This window comes from Dermochelys coriacea, chromosome 6 (assembly GCF_009764565.3).
Source record: "Dermochelys coriacea isolate rDerCor1 chromosome 6, rDerCor1.pri.v4, whole genome shotgun sequence".
NCBI lineage: Eukaryota > Metazoa > Chordata > Testudines > Dermochelyidae > Dermochelys > Dermochelys coriacea.
In genome coordinates this window covers 78,742,931-78,757,990 of record NC_050073.1, presented here as the reverse complement: position 1 = coordinate 78,757,990, position 15,060 = coordinate 78,742,931, and the positions used below count along the sequence as shown (strand labels likewise).

Below are 15,060 nucleotides of genomic sequence, written 5' to 3'. Positions count from 1 at the left end.
TAAATTTATATTAACTGGTCTCATCTTATGCTTCTCTTTGTCTCCAGTGCATTGAGGGAGAAAATACTTGGAGAGATTTAATGAAGACTGCTTTAGAAAACTTAATTGTGCTGTTGAAGGATGAAAACACTATCTCACCGTATGAAATGTGCAGTAGTGGCTTAGTGCAGGCACTTCTTACTGTTTTAAATAATGTAAGTTTACTGAAAAGTTGGAGGTGTTCAGAAAAGAGTACAATTTACTTGAAAAATGAACAATTTACAATAAATAGATGCTCCCCTGGTATAAATAAGTGTAGCTTCTCATTGACTTAAATGGAGCTATGCAGACTTAAAACAGCTGAAGAATATATACAACATATAAGCAGAAGTTCATGTGTAATCAAAAGATAAAATCAAGTTTTTCAAATTTGCTCAATTTCTTTCTTTCTTTTTGTACTGGTAGCAGTCAGTAAGTATGAACAAGTGCATTTTCAGTCTAAAGAAGCAATATATTTATTACTTTGCACCATTTTACATATTTTAATAATAATTTTCTTTTTCTTTTTTGTTAGAATGTGGATTTAGATGTGAAACAAGATTGTAGCCAACTAGTAGAGAGAATAAATGTGTTCAAAACAGCATTCAGTGAAAATGAAGATGATGAAAGGTAAAAACAAAAAATAATTTGTGTTCCTTTGTGAAGCAGTAACACAAAATAAGACTACATTTGCCCTGGGGTTTTTCATTTTACTAGTCTTAAGTGACAGCATCTGCCATTAAACTACTAATTGACTGACCAGTTTGCTACTTGGAATATGCTCTATTTATGCTAATTCATAAAGGCATAAAGTAGCTTCACATTAATCAGTCATATGTGGGCATTTTCATTCTATGGTGGCATAGTAGACTGTTTAACACTGTGGAATGGGTGACTATAAACTGACATAAACATGTTGGAGTGTTGTTTTACTTAAATAGCCATTAGAGAAATTAATTTCCAGAGGGTATTCACAAAATAAATATGCCGTAATTACTGTGGGGTGCCTTTAATACATAGTTATTTAAAAATATATACATTCTTAATTTCTCAGATTTATTTTCTTGATTTGTCATTTTTTGTGGCTTTGTGGTACAGTTTGATGGTATCTGGTTCCTCCCCACTGTTATATATCAGATCTGTTTTATAGCCCAGAGCTTCACTATTCTCCTGTCCCACTCTTTCCTATATTCCTCTTTTTTCCCCATGGCCTTTCCTTTTTAGTTCCAGTACTTCATTATCTTAGTACCCTTCCACCTGGTGCTTAGTCTGGTTGGACGTTAATTACCAAAATGCATAAAGAGTACCTGACATGATGCAGTTGATAACGTATCTTGCCTGCAGCCATCAGTGCATATTTGATTCTGATATGGTTCCACAGCAAAAGTGAGAAACCCATAACGCAGAAAAATTGCTTTTTCATTTTTTCTGTGATGCTTGTTCTGCATCAGTATCTAAGTCCCCTGGTGCAGGGTGTCATCAGGAAGTTTGTATTGAAACAACCTTTAACTTAAGGGTATGTCTACAGAGCAAAGAAAAACTCATGGCTGGTCCATGCTAGCTGACTCGGGCTCGGACTGTGGGGCTGTTTCCTTGCTGTGTAGACTTCTGGGCTTGGGCTGGAGCCTGAGCTCTGGATCTCTCCCATTCTACAGGGCTCCTGCTTGAGCTTGGAAGTCTACACAGCAATGAAACAGCCATGCGAGCCCAAGGGAATTAAGAAGGCCTAACGGTTTTGAATAGCTGAAGAAAGGAGGAAGTAGGGGGCCAGAGAAAAACAAGGAGTTGGAAGACATAGCAAGAATGTTGAGTTGTAGGCTGAAAGCAACTTCCACTGTTAAAGGGTCACCAAACGTCCCTTCAGCTATAGAAGATAGGATACCTAAGAAAGGAAGAAAGATCATTGGACCTGTATCTTTAAATGTTAAAGATACTTTTAATTGAAATAATTAAACATTTTGATAAATACGGGAGTGCCCTAGGTTTCTCAAGTTATCTTCTTAAACAGTCTAATTTCACCTTTCTTCCAAACTTTAAAACAAAACAATTGCTATCCCCTGAGATTTAGTCAAAAACATTTTCTTGAGTTTTCAATGTGAGGTAATTTTTGTAATGTCTATCTGCTTCCTTTCACAGTCGTCCAGCAGTTGCATTAATTCGGAAATTGATAGCAGTGTTAGAATCTATTGAACGTCTACCTCTCTACTTGTATGATACACCAGGCTCTACATATAATCTGCAGGTAACTGTGTATTGCTATAGTAATGTATAATGTTGAGTTTCATATTAATTTTAGGAAAAAAATCTCAGTCAATCTACATGAGGCATATTCCTGTCAAGTTGCAAAGAATTAGAGAATTTTTTTAACCTTAAAGAGATCTGACCTCATTATTCTTTAATGTTCTGCTACTTCCTGTACTGCTCAGGTTTTTTAGCAGTTTCATTTACTTTTCTTATAGAAAGTGAGAGTACAGGTAAATTCTGACTGAAAAAAGAAGGGATTTGTCAACTGCTCCTTGTGTCCAGTGATATTCCCCATCCTATGTGGGAATAAGCTGTACCAGTACGACCACTTTACCTTGATATAACTGCATCCACTCTAGCAGGTTGTACTGTACATACTTTTGTATGTAGACAAGCCCTAGGAAGAGAACAGCATAGGGAAACATCCTAATATATCTACTGTGATTTTTTTCATTATTACTAGTTCTTGGTGCTGGGGGACTCTGTAATAAAGGACTACTACTTCAGCTGTTCTGTTGGTCAGCTGTACCATAGTTATTTACAATGTAAAATCTTCAGAGCTGGAGCTGTCTTACTTTGCTTGCACTGAAACAACCAAACTGTGCAATAATATACAATAAGATAATTTGTAATATTTTTGTTATTTGTAATAGTGCTGGGTGCTGTGTAAACACAGAGCAACAAGATAGTACCTGTCCCAAAGAGTTTATAATGTAAGACAAGAAACAACAGAAGAACACACATGGGGGAGTATGAGGAAACAGTGAGACAGTATTGATCAGCATGGTAGGCAGAGTATCAACATACTGATTGCCTAATTGTTGTCAAGTTTATTGTAGGCGTCGTACAAAGAGTTTGAAAGAGGATAATGGGGTTGTTTTGTAGATGATTAAAGGGTGCCCTTTTCAAGAGGGGCAGCATGGGAGAAAGTACCAAGGAGCTTGTTTAAAAATTTAACAAGTGGGTGATGAAGCCTGGCTTTATTGGTTGATCAGAGACAGCTACTGTGCAGGGTTGCTGTAGTGGGAACAAGGAATGTAAATTAACTCAAATTAAACTCCTGCTCCAAAATGGAAAGCATCTCTTTTCCCCCCAAAAAATGGGGGTAGAAAGAGAAGATGCATCCCTTCTCCAGTACCAAAAGTTTCAGCTGGGCATGAGAATCAAAATTAAAACCACATTCCACAACCCCTTGGGGGTGCCAAAAGTCCAAACTTCCCTCCTGTCCTCAAAACCGCTAGCATTTCCCCAGCATTTTCTGTAATGCAGTCAATTTTGTCAGTACAAAAATCTACCAGATGGAAAATGAAAATTTGGCTGAATAAGAGACGATGGATAGGCCAGGCATAGGCTGTGAAGGGCCTTGAAAGTGAGAACAAGTGGGTTAATGTGATAGAGAAAGGGGAGCCAGTGGAGAGATTCAAAGAGAAGGTTGACTTAAAGTGATAGGTTATCAAAATGATCCTTGCAGCAGCATTCTGAATGAATATAATCAGGGCAAGATTGCATGTGGGCAGAGAAAAGGATGTTGCAGTAATTAAGATATGAGATTATAACCTCCAATGAGTCTTTTAGCTGTGTGGATGAATTGCAGAGACTGTATTTTAGACACATTATTCAGAAAGAAATTTCAAGATATAGATATAGTCTGGATGTGAGAACTTGGAGACAGATCAGAGTTGAAGATGATGCCCAGGTGATGGGACTGAGTGACAGGCAAAATAGTTATTGTTCACAATGATCGAGGTAGAAGGGAGAGCTGAGGGCAAGATTAAGAGCTCTGTTATAGCTATGTTGAGCTAGAACTGATGGTTAGGCATCTGTGAGATGTCAGAGAGATTGGTTGAGATTTTAGTTTGGACAGAAGGAGACGGGTCTGGAGTAGAAGCCCAGAGTGTAACCCCCACAGAAAGTTGGAGGGGATATGAGGAGAATCCTACAATAACTTGCTTGAAGGTGCTATTAGAGAAGTAGGAGGAGAACCAGGAGAGGACAGTAATGAAAGCCAAAGGAGGACAAGATTTCAAGAAGGGTATGATGGACTGTGTTGAACAAGGCTGAACTTTAACTTGGAAGGAGGTCATTAGAGACTTTGGTGAGAGTGGTTTCAGTGGAGTGCAAGTGGCAGAAGCCAGCTTGGAGAGAGTTTAGAATGGAATTGGACGACAGGAGAGAAATTGTAGACTGCACATTCAGTTAGTTTAGAGATGAAAGGGATGGGTTGGTAGTTGGAGAGGCAAGTGGCAACAAAGGTGGCTTTTAAGTTTGTTTTTTTCTTATATATAATACTTTTAAAATTGTTTTATTTCTCGTAAACCTAGTTTATTATCTCATCAGACCAATGTGGAGAAGCTTTGCCATTGCTTGTTCATAAATTAAAAGTAACTAACATTGTTCAAGTCTGGCTTATTTAGAGCATCTGTAAAAAGGGGGAAAAATTCCAACTTTATTTCTCCTTAGTAAGGTAATGTTTGATGGATAAACTTTCTAAGGCCAGCATGCTAAACAGCAATTGTTAGATTTCTTGTCTGACTTTCCATTCTACTTCCCATATATTTGATGCTGACTTCAATATGGTAAATTAATTCCTGGTATTAATATAAGAATGCAAGAATTTTTAGGAATAAAAGGGGGTCTCTGGCTTGCAATAACTTTTGAAAAGTAAGTATTTAGTCCTGCAGTACTGCTTTTCAGCTTTACCAATAATTTTTCTGAATTGCCATTTCTGTTCTTGCCATCTTTTGTTTATTAAAAATATTCTCTAAACCTAGGTTCTCGTCAGCTTAATTTTGTGGTTAAGTCATCTTCCTGTGATTATGAATCCAAACTCTTCCTATGAGAATATTTAGAATGTCACAAACTTAGCATTTGTAACCAGAGAAAAAAACTATGAAAAAATTCTCAAGTACAATGATGACTTGCCTGAGAGAGCTTGCAGACTGCAATGTCTTAAGATACATAGAATCAGTTATGCACATCTTGACCGATTCAGATGGAACTAATGTCCACTACATATATATATACGAAAAACGGATCCAGTCTTCAACTAAAGAGCTGGTAGAATGTGAAAGTTGTTAACTTTGGCTCCTTTTCTAATATTGTGTAGCTGTGGGATTGAAGAAAACTATGTGAGGGGAAAGATGGTCTTGTGGCTAAACCCTGATCAGGGAGACCAGTGGGATGTGACTTCCATTTCTGCCTTTGCTACAGACTTCCTGTTATAACATCTGGGTGCTGCAGTTTCCCCATCTGTTTACCCATTTCTGCCCAACAGGTTTTGAGTCTTAACTCATTCAGACTTGAAAGTAGTTATTAAGATCATGGAAGGCACAATGAAATGCAAAGTATTATTGCTATTGTTAATTACCAAAAATTAGCTAGGGGAACTTACGAAAACACTACTTTATAAATTGGATATGTTTTAAAGTATTTTCAAGTTTTGTATTCCTGATTAATAGACATTACTGTAAATAATTTTGTGGCATAAGATGAAAAGTCAGAAGAAAATTTACTTAACATGTTCTCCAGTAGTATGGTAAGGAATATCTGTCTGGTTAGCTGTAACGATGCAAAGTTGAAAGGTTTTTTAATAAGATATATGTATTTGTTTCCATTTTGTGCTCTTGTTTTTTTATTAACAGGTATATAAAAACATAAAAGTGGAAAAATATTTTGCTTGAATCAGTACAACTTTTTATTATGGTGATATGTGTCAACTTTCATAAAATTGACACGCGTATGATCAGAAGAGGCCTTTATTAATGTTTTGGTACACTTGAGTTTAGATCTTAACAAGAAGATTGAGGTTTCGTTTGGAACGTGCTTCTGGGGAGACTTCTTTGATAGATCGAACTGGCAGAATGTTGAAAATGGAGCCTTTGGCAACAGTGGAATCCTTAGAGCAATATCTCCTGAAAATGGTGAGCAACATCCCACACAGATGAATTTGCAAAGAGTAGAGGCATTCTTTCTTGATATGATTTCAATTGTTTTTTCATTCTTTAGGTAGCAAAGCAGTGGTATGACTTTGATCGAGCTTCATTTGTTTTTGTACGAAAACTACGTGAAGGCCAAACATTTGTATTCAGACACCAACATGACTTTGATGAAAATGGAATTATTTACTGGATTGGGACGAATGCAAAGTAAGATTCTTCAGAGTTAATTTAGTTAAATATAATATGCCATAATTATCAGGAGCAAAACTCAAGGAAGTATTGTAGTAAAATGGAATATACTATCATTTCAAAAAGAACAATATCTCTTTTTTAGTATTCCTGGATAGAATTAAATTTGAGTGTATTGTACCTGAAGGATAAAAGAACGTTATGAATCTTTGAAGTTGTCTTGGGAATTTCAGTTTCTGTCTTTATCTAAGACAAATCATTTTCTCTTTGAACTCATAGTAATATGAAAGTTTTGGATTCTCTCAGTTATTTAATATCTCAGGGGGTCTGACTATTTTATAATTTAATCTTAATTAAAAATTATTCTCAGCAGTCTGTCGAACTTTACTGACCTGTTCTTTTAAAGTAGATGATGAATAATATACAATTCTCTTTTCAACGTAGAACTGCATATGAGTGGGTAAATCCAGCAGCCTATGGGTTAGTAGTGGTTACATCTTCAGAAGGAAGAAATTTGCCTTATGGACGTTTGGAAGACATCTTAAATCGAGAGAGTTCAGCCCTGAATTGTCATACTAATGATGATAAGAATGCTTGGTTTGCCATAGATCTTGGTCTTTGGGTAATACCATCGGCATATACGTTACGCCATGCTCGTGGTTATGGAAGATCTGCACTCAGAAATTGGGTTTTCCAGGTATCCAAGGATGGACAGAACTGGACTACTTTGTATACCCATGTTGATGACTGTAGTCTCAATGAACCAGGGTATGTTGAAAATATTCTAGCTGCCTTTACAAAGTTGAACTGTCAATTAAAAACATGCTTTACTATATCCTAGCTCTTAGATGTAGGCTCTTGCATCTCTAATTTTAAACCCTTCTTTGGCTCTTTTAAGAGCATTTCTAGTCCACAAACTTAGTTTCGCATTTTTATTTTCACTGATGCATTATGGACTTAAATGTTCATAAATATTGAAAATCTATACTGTTGCATTTTCCACAGAGTTGCTTCTTTGCTATGATCTTGTTAATGCATACGGATAATGGAGAGATGCACTGTTGTTAAAAAGTGTCTGACCATTATCACTCTACATTATGAAATGTAGAATGTAACAAATGTCTGATCTCAATATAGTAGTAAGTTCAGATTGTTGCCTAATTTATAATGTTTGTCATAGGCAGTGGAAATATGTTAGAGCAAATTTTGTTTACTCTTCCATTTGAAGTATAACACAGCATTCCTCTTATTCCTCTGAATAAACTGATGCCATATAAGCTTAACTTGCATGGTAGCAACATAACATGGTTTAGAGTAGTTTTCCCCAAACTGGGGTCAATAATCCACTGAGTACTTGCTGCTGGTACGTAGCAGGTTGGCTGGTCATTTGATGCTGGCTTTCCTCTTTGTTTCTGACTTGCCTTACATTATGGTAAATGCAGCTAAAACAAGCTATTAATTTACTTAGTATTATTTTTTCCTGTAACCAATTGCTATGGTAGCTATAGGAATATTATGTAATTGTGACTGGGAGCCTTAAGTGCTCTGTGCAGTCAAGAGTGGGGAGGAGAAGTGTTCCAGGAGACTCTTAATATGTGGTTCACATAATGGAAAAATTGAACTCCAGATTTAGAAGATGGCTTTGGTTTTTGTTTTTGTTTTTTTGTTTTTTGTTTTTGTTTTTTTTTGGAGAAAGCAGGTAACACTTGTGAAATCATAACAGTGCTCATCCAAATTTTTTAACCCGTAAAGCTTCTTATTTTCATATTTTTTATGTTCTTGTCAGTTTTCATGCATTAGTAAATTAGCATTAATAAAAGGATCCCTCTCTTCTTTTTCTCCCAATTAACATGAAGATCTACAGCAACTTGGCCTATAGATCCACCAAAGGATGAGAAGCAGGGATGGAGACATGTAAGAATAAAACAGATGGGAAAGAATGCCAGTGGGCAAACACACTACCTCTCCCTGTCTGGTTTTGAACTTTATGGTACTGTGAATGGAGTGTGTGAAGATCAGTTAGGTAAGGAAAAGAATACATCTATCCAATTTGCTTTCCCACAAAGTGATAGTGAATGCATGGCACGAAGATAAGTGAATATGAGGAAAGTGATAAATTGAACTTTGTCATTGACCTTTTTTAAAAAAAAAAACCTAAGCTCAAAATAAGTTTGCATGCAATTTAGCTTTACCTTTTTAAACATACTTTTACAATCTTGTCTAGATTTTTCTTTAATCTACATTTCAATTACTGTGTGTAGGAAAAGCAGCTAAGGAGGCAGAAGCTAATCTGCGGAGGCAGAGGCGGCTAGTTCGTTCTCAAGTTTTGAAGTACATGGTTCCTGGTGCTCGTGTAATCAGGGGAATTGACTGGAAGTGGCGAGATCAGGATGGCAGTCCACAGGGCGAAGGCACTGTTACAGGAGAATTGCATAATGGTGAGGAAGTGCTTATTGAATTTACAAAGAGTTTTAGATTAATAGTTTCATGTTCCATTGAATTGTGATTATGAAATCATCATTTTGTTTTCTTTGCTTCACTTTGAAAGGCTAATGCAAACCTAGAATGCATCAGGCAAGGTATTTTGAGTAGAGATAGGGAAGTGTTTTACCATTGTACAAGGCACTGGTGAGATCTCATCTGAAATACTGTGCCATGCTGGTCTCCCATTTTAAGAAAAGTGAATTCCAACTGGAACAGGTATAGAGAAGGGCTACTAAGATGGTCAGAGGAATGGAGAACCTATCTTACTTGAGGAGACTTAAGGGGCTTGGTTTGTTTAGCCTAACCAAAGGAAGGCTATGGGAAGCTAAGATTGCTCTCTTTTAATACATCAGTGGGATAAATACCAGGGAGGGAGAGGAGTTATTTAAGTTAAGGGCCAGTGTTGACACAACAAATGGATATAAATGACCATCAACAAGTTTAGGCTTGAAATTAGACAAAGGTTTTTAACCATCAGTGAAGTAAAGTTCAGCAACAGCCTCCCGAGGGGAGCAGTCGGGGCAAAAATCCTAACTGGTTTCAGGACTGAGCTTGATAAGTTTGGAGGGGATGGTATGATATTGCCTACAATGACATGTGGCCCATCTGGGATTGCTCGTAGCAAATATATCTCCAGTGCCTGCAGATGGAACACTAGATGGGGGAGGCTTCTGAGTTACTACAGTGAGTTCTTTCTCCAAGTATCTGGCTGGTGGGTCTCACCAACATACCCAGGATCTAACTGATCACCATAATTTGGGTTGGGAAGGAATTTTCTCCCGGGTTTCATTGGCAGACCCTTAGGAGCTTTTTGCTTTCCTTTACACCATGGGGCATAGGTCACTTGCTGATTTAAGCTAGAGTAAATGGTGGATTCTCTGTAACGTGAGGTCTTTAAACAATGATTGAGGACTTTAGTAACTCAGCCAGAGGTTACAGATCTATTACAGGAGGGTGGGTGGGTAAGGTTCTGAGGCCTGCTATGTGCAGGAGGTTAGACTAAATGATCACAATGGTCCTTTCTGGCCTTAAAGTCTGAGTGTCTATGAGAAAATGTTATGATGTTTGTAGGGCACAGGTGATTAATATTTTAAAGGAGGTAGATTAAATGTTATGATTTTCTTTTCACTGTTGCAGTTCAGTTGTGAAATTCTACATTTTTCTTTTTAATGCATGAAAATAGTCTGTTCCAGTACATATAACAAGTACAGTAGAAATTGAGTTGGTTTGGAAATGGTGAATATGAAATGAATATATCTTTACCATTTTACTTCATTAAATACACCAAATTGTTATTGCAGAATCTGTTTGTGACATGATAAACAGTTTACAGCATGTAAAATTGTTGATTAGTACAACATGATGAACTATGCTTCATATCATCTGCATTATCTCAAGATACCTTTCTGCATCTCTTCTAGCTTAGCATTTGCAATGTTTTTCTTGGACTTTTTTTTTTTTTTTTTTTAAAAATATGTATTCTATACCTTTCCTATCTTGCTAGCTTCACTGGGATCAGGTCACTATTTGCTTAATATAAAAACAATTAACTTAATGGTCTACAAAAGCCATGGAAGTCAGAGCTCAGGAGGATATAGAGTGCTATCAGAGAGGCTCCCTAACATTGATGATTATACTATCTCCTTCTTTATTATTTTCCCTTTCAAGGATGCAATATCAACCCCATTTCTGATGCCTCCTGAATATAGGATCACTCCTTCCTTAGCTCTGTATTTTTTTTCTGTGTACGGTTGTTAGCCCTTTAATATTATTTAAAGACATAATGTTGTTTGGATATTTTTTTTAAACTTCAGTGTAGCGTGTAGGAAACTCTTCCATGATCAGTACACTGCTCTTAACAGATGCAGCCACACCCACAGCCATATTCTTATTTGCAATACTTTTCTAAGTATGGGTGGTCAGTAATATTTTTATCATGCAAATCTCCTAGTAAATCAATAGTTTATCTCCCTTTGCTAAAACTTTATTATTTAAAATAAGTGAAATTGTTGCTCAGCCTTCTCATGTAGTTAAATCAGATTACATAAAAGATATCAGCAAATTCTTTATCCGTACTATAGTCTTCCTATGCATTGTTGGAATATTGCAAGAAACATCCCAGTGACTTTAGTGGGACTACTCATTTCTGAATTTTAAGGAGATATTGAAATGCTTTGTTGAACTGGGGCAAGAGTACCCAGCACCTTGCAGGAGCAAGATTCCTAATGCGTAGAAAGTGACTTCATTATATATATGAAAAAATTTCATATGAGCTTTTAAAATCAGATAATCTAAAAATAATAGGAAAGATGCTACTAACTAGGAATAGTATATTTGGTTATGCTTTTCCAAAAATTCTCTCCTAAACCCCATAAGGAAATTCATATTTGTTTACCATGATAAGGGACTTACCTCTGTATCTTGTGTGTAGAGTTTGGCAAGAAAAGCATTTGAAATCCTGAGTTTTTAATGGAGAAAAGGAAAAATTCAAATTTTGTGTGTCACCTTTTGCATGGCAAGTTTCAGTTTGAGATGGCTTGAAATAGTTCATATAAAATCTCTTAAATGTTTATCAGTGCATAATAAAAACAAAAATACTTCATAAACTGTGACACTGCTAATGTGGATACCTATTTTTGACATGTGAAGATTGTGGCCATTTAAAAACACTCTTTTTCTCCAAAATGCAAGAGCGTGTTGGCCTAGTCTGAGAATTGAAGTTGTATTTTCTTCTAAAAAATTAAGCCTTTTGGGTAGAACTTTGCACACACAAAAAAAGCATTTGATGATGCCAGAAGTACATTTTAATGTTTAACTTAAAAATAGCTCATATCTGTCTTTATTTGAGAAAATAAAACGTGCATCTGGCCTGACAGTTTCTAGGTCTCATTTCTTCCTGATGTGATACAAAATGACTAAAAAAAAAACCCCACGCTTTTATGAGTTTAATGGAAAGTTCTGATCAGTTGAAACAGTGCTACCAAGTTTCATTATAACAACATATAGTAAAGCTTAAATTTAAAAAAAAAAACCTTTTATGAAACATTAGGATTGTGATAAACATTTAGACAAGCAAGAAATTAAAACATGAGTAACATTTTACCCTTTATACATGATGTGAGCAGTAGTAACAATAGTCTGAATTAAGGGCTTAGATATTAACTTTACCTTTTGAACTTGTTTACGTTAGTCTATTATTACAGTGGTGTTAGAGACATCTTCTAATAAAAGAATAGAGAAGTTGCATCCAGTTAGAGCTATTTTCATCTCAAGTAATCATCTAGTCAAACATTCTCTTAAATTTATTATTCTTTTGCAATTGTAGAGTCCAAACCTGCCACCCTAACTCAAGCAAGTAGTCCTTGCCTGTATAGTCCAGTGGAAATCAGTGAGGCTATTCATGTGAGTAAGGAATGCAGGATTGGGCCAACATTAATTACTGAACTAAAAAACTGAGTTTCAGTAAAATTCTTTGTATTTTGAATTAGAATACAAGAAAGAAAAAAATCCCAGTTTAATCAATTTCATTTTTTAAATGAATTCTATTCTATAACTTTCTATTCTATAGCATTCTATAACTTAAAGATGCTATCACACTAAGCTTCAATTAAGCAACATATATAACAGTGTTGTAATTATTACAGTTTCGCAGAAACATGAGAAATTTTAATACATAAATTTAATACATATTTTAATACATAATTATGATTTTTGCTGACTTAACTTAATTTTTAAGGAATGAAATTCGTAAATTTAGGGGAAACCGTATTAGCATCCTTTGTTATAGTAAACATTTTATCTTACAAATACTTCAAGCCCACTTATATGAAACTCATAACCATCTTTTAATAATAATAATCATCTTTATTTTAATTTTTTTTTTTTTTTTTTTAAAAAAACAAGAAGAAATGCCTGTTCAACAGGCACCTCGTATGCCAAATTCCAGCCTGGAGCAAACTTTTTTTGGCTGGATTCTCAGACCCTGAAAATAGAGATTAGTTAAGGCATGTGAATGCCAACTTAACTTAGTAAAAGCATCAAATTATTTAAATTCAAAAACTTTTTTCATTTTAATTGGCACTGAAGGCTATTTACTAATTTTAGTAACTCAGAGATACAGCCCTGATGCAAAGCTGATCCCATATTGTGGAGCTACTGTCTGACACGCTCCTGTCTGCTTTCTGCTGGGTCTCACAAACTCCTGTCCCTTTCCAGGCTGGATTGATGTCACTTGGGATGCTGGTGGCTCTAACTCTTACCGTATGGGCGCAGAAGGAAAGTTTGACCTCAAGCTTGCACCAGGGTACGACCCTGATTCAGCGGCATCACCCAAACCTGTTTCATCCACTGTTTCAGGCACAACGCAGTCATGGAGCAGCTTGGTGAAAAACAACTGTCCAGACAAGACGACTGCTGCTGCAGGCTCCTCAAGTAGAAAAGGAAGCAGCAGTTCTGTGTGTAGCGTGGCCAGTAGCAGCGACATCAGCTTGGGTTCGACCAAAATGGAGCGGAGATCAGAGAGTGTAATGGAACAGAATATAGTTTCAGGCACTGACGTCCATGAGCCAATTGTTGTTCTGTCTTCTGCTGATAATATGCCTCAAGCTGAAGTAGGGTCATCATCCAGTGCAAGCACCAGCACCTTAACAGCGGACATGGGAAATGAAAATGCAGAAAGGAAGTTAGGTCCTGACAATTCCATACGTACTCCTGGGGAGTCTAGTGCCATATCCATGGGAATTGTTAGTGTGAGCTCTCCTGATGTTAGTTCAGTATCTGAATTGACCAATAAAGAAGCAGCTTCCCAACGACCCCTTAGCTCTTCAGCAAGTAACAGACTTTCAGTGAGTTCTTTGTTGGCTGCTAGTGCTCCAATGAGCTCCAGTGCAAGTGTTCCTAATTTATCTTCACGTGAAACTTCTAGCTTGGAGTCTTTTGTACGAAGAGTGGCAAACATAGCACGTACCAATGCCACTAACAATATGAATTTAAGCCGAAGTAGCAGTGATAACAACACTAATACTTTGGGAAGGAATGTCATGAGCACTGCAAGTAAGTAAGATATATTTTTGTCAGAAAATGAGATCAAATGCTTCGTGTGAGAAGGATATGGAAGGATGTGTCTGTCTTTGGCTTCCCTTTAGACTTTAAATGTGGTCCATTCTGAAAGCTTGATGTGGAATTTACATCAGCCCCCATTTCCTGTGTTTTTGTATAACTCATGAAGAGTTCATTGTATTTGGGAAATGGCGTATTGCTGTTTCTTCACTAATTTGTAACTATATTGGTGTCAACTGTCCTTGCTCCCTCTGTAGCATTCTCCAAACAAGAAAATAAGTTTATTCCTGTAACATATTTTTGACAATGTGCTACTTCAACAAAATTAGAGATGCTGGAAAAGTAATAGCAGCTGATTTATGAGGCTGCCTCTTCAATCTGTTCCATATTGCATACATTTACACACATGCAGAGGTCTGATCTGCCCTGAGGGGGAAAAGTATATCTGTAATTACCAGTATTACTAGGGGATTTTCCTGCGCATTGTGAATTGATTCTGTAGACTTAAAACTAAAGAACACAGTAAAGGAAAAAATCGTGTACAGTAGAAAGATATTTTAAAATTTCCATGGATATAATTTCCCACTTAATATTAAGGCCAACTTGCAATCCACTTTACTGAATTCATTACGATGTATATAGTTTGTTTATAATTATGGCTTTGATCCAACAAATCTTAGGCATATGCCTAACTTTAAGCATGTGTGTAGTTCCATTGTTTTCAATGGTACTGTATGAGTTTTGAGGAAAGGTATGTGCTACAGTCCTTTGGTGGATTTAAGGTATAATAAGGGAAGTATATAAAATCCTGCTGTTTATTATGAGTTAGTTCACTCTTCTGAGTTTTACAATGGCCCTGTCTCTCACTTGGTGTATCATATAACTTGTAGATGTTTGTTCTGTAAATTTGGCCAATTATGTTGTTTAAATTAGGGGAAGGCATTGATAAGCAGCCTTTTATCAAATTGACAAAGTTCAGAGAAATGAAGCCATCCTAACCAGAAAGCAACAGTTCAGTTTCATATTAGAATTGCCATACCTTTTGTGTTCCTTTCCCTTTTATTCTTTTTCTCCAAATAGGTGAATTACCAGCTACAGTAAAAGGGATTGCTCCTTTTTCCTTTTGTGT

The 15,060-nt window shown here is 36.3% G+C and overlaps 1 protein-coding gene across 11 annotated transcripts in view; it reads left to right on the top strand.

Moving 5' to 3' along the window:
* HECTD1 (HECT domain E3 ubiquitin protein ligase 1) overlaps positions 1-15,060 on the top strand; it is a 103,483-nt gene that overhangs the window by 58,967 nt on the left and 29,456 nt on the right. For 5 of the 11 annotated variants that reach the window (XR_006282066.1, XM_038404552.1, XM_038404556.2 and 2 more), the window contains exons 17-25: positions 48-194; positions 554-648; positions 2,155-2,260; positions 6,048-6,182; positions 6,268-6,407; positions 6,834-7,157; positions 8,246-8,412; positions 8,651-8,827; positions 13,089-13,925. Coding sequence is in view for 10 of the 11 variants with exons in the window: in XM_038404552.1 (XP_038260480.1) it covers positions 48-194; positions 554-648; positions 2,155-2,260; positions 6,048-6,182; positions 6,268-6,407; positions 6,834-7,157; positions 8,246-8,412; positions 8,651-8,827; positions 13,089-13,925 (2,128 nt within the window). In the remaining variant the exon portion in view is untranslated. The remainder of the gene's footprint in view (positions 1-47; positions 195-553; positions 649-2,154; positions 2,261-6,047; positions 6,183-6,267; positions 6,408-6,833; positions 7,158-8,245; positions 8,413-8,650; positions 8,828-13,088; positions 13,926-15,060) is intronic. The other 6 variants (XM_038404558.2, XM_038404554.2, XM_038404553.1 and 3 more) reach the window with 2 other exon arrangements.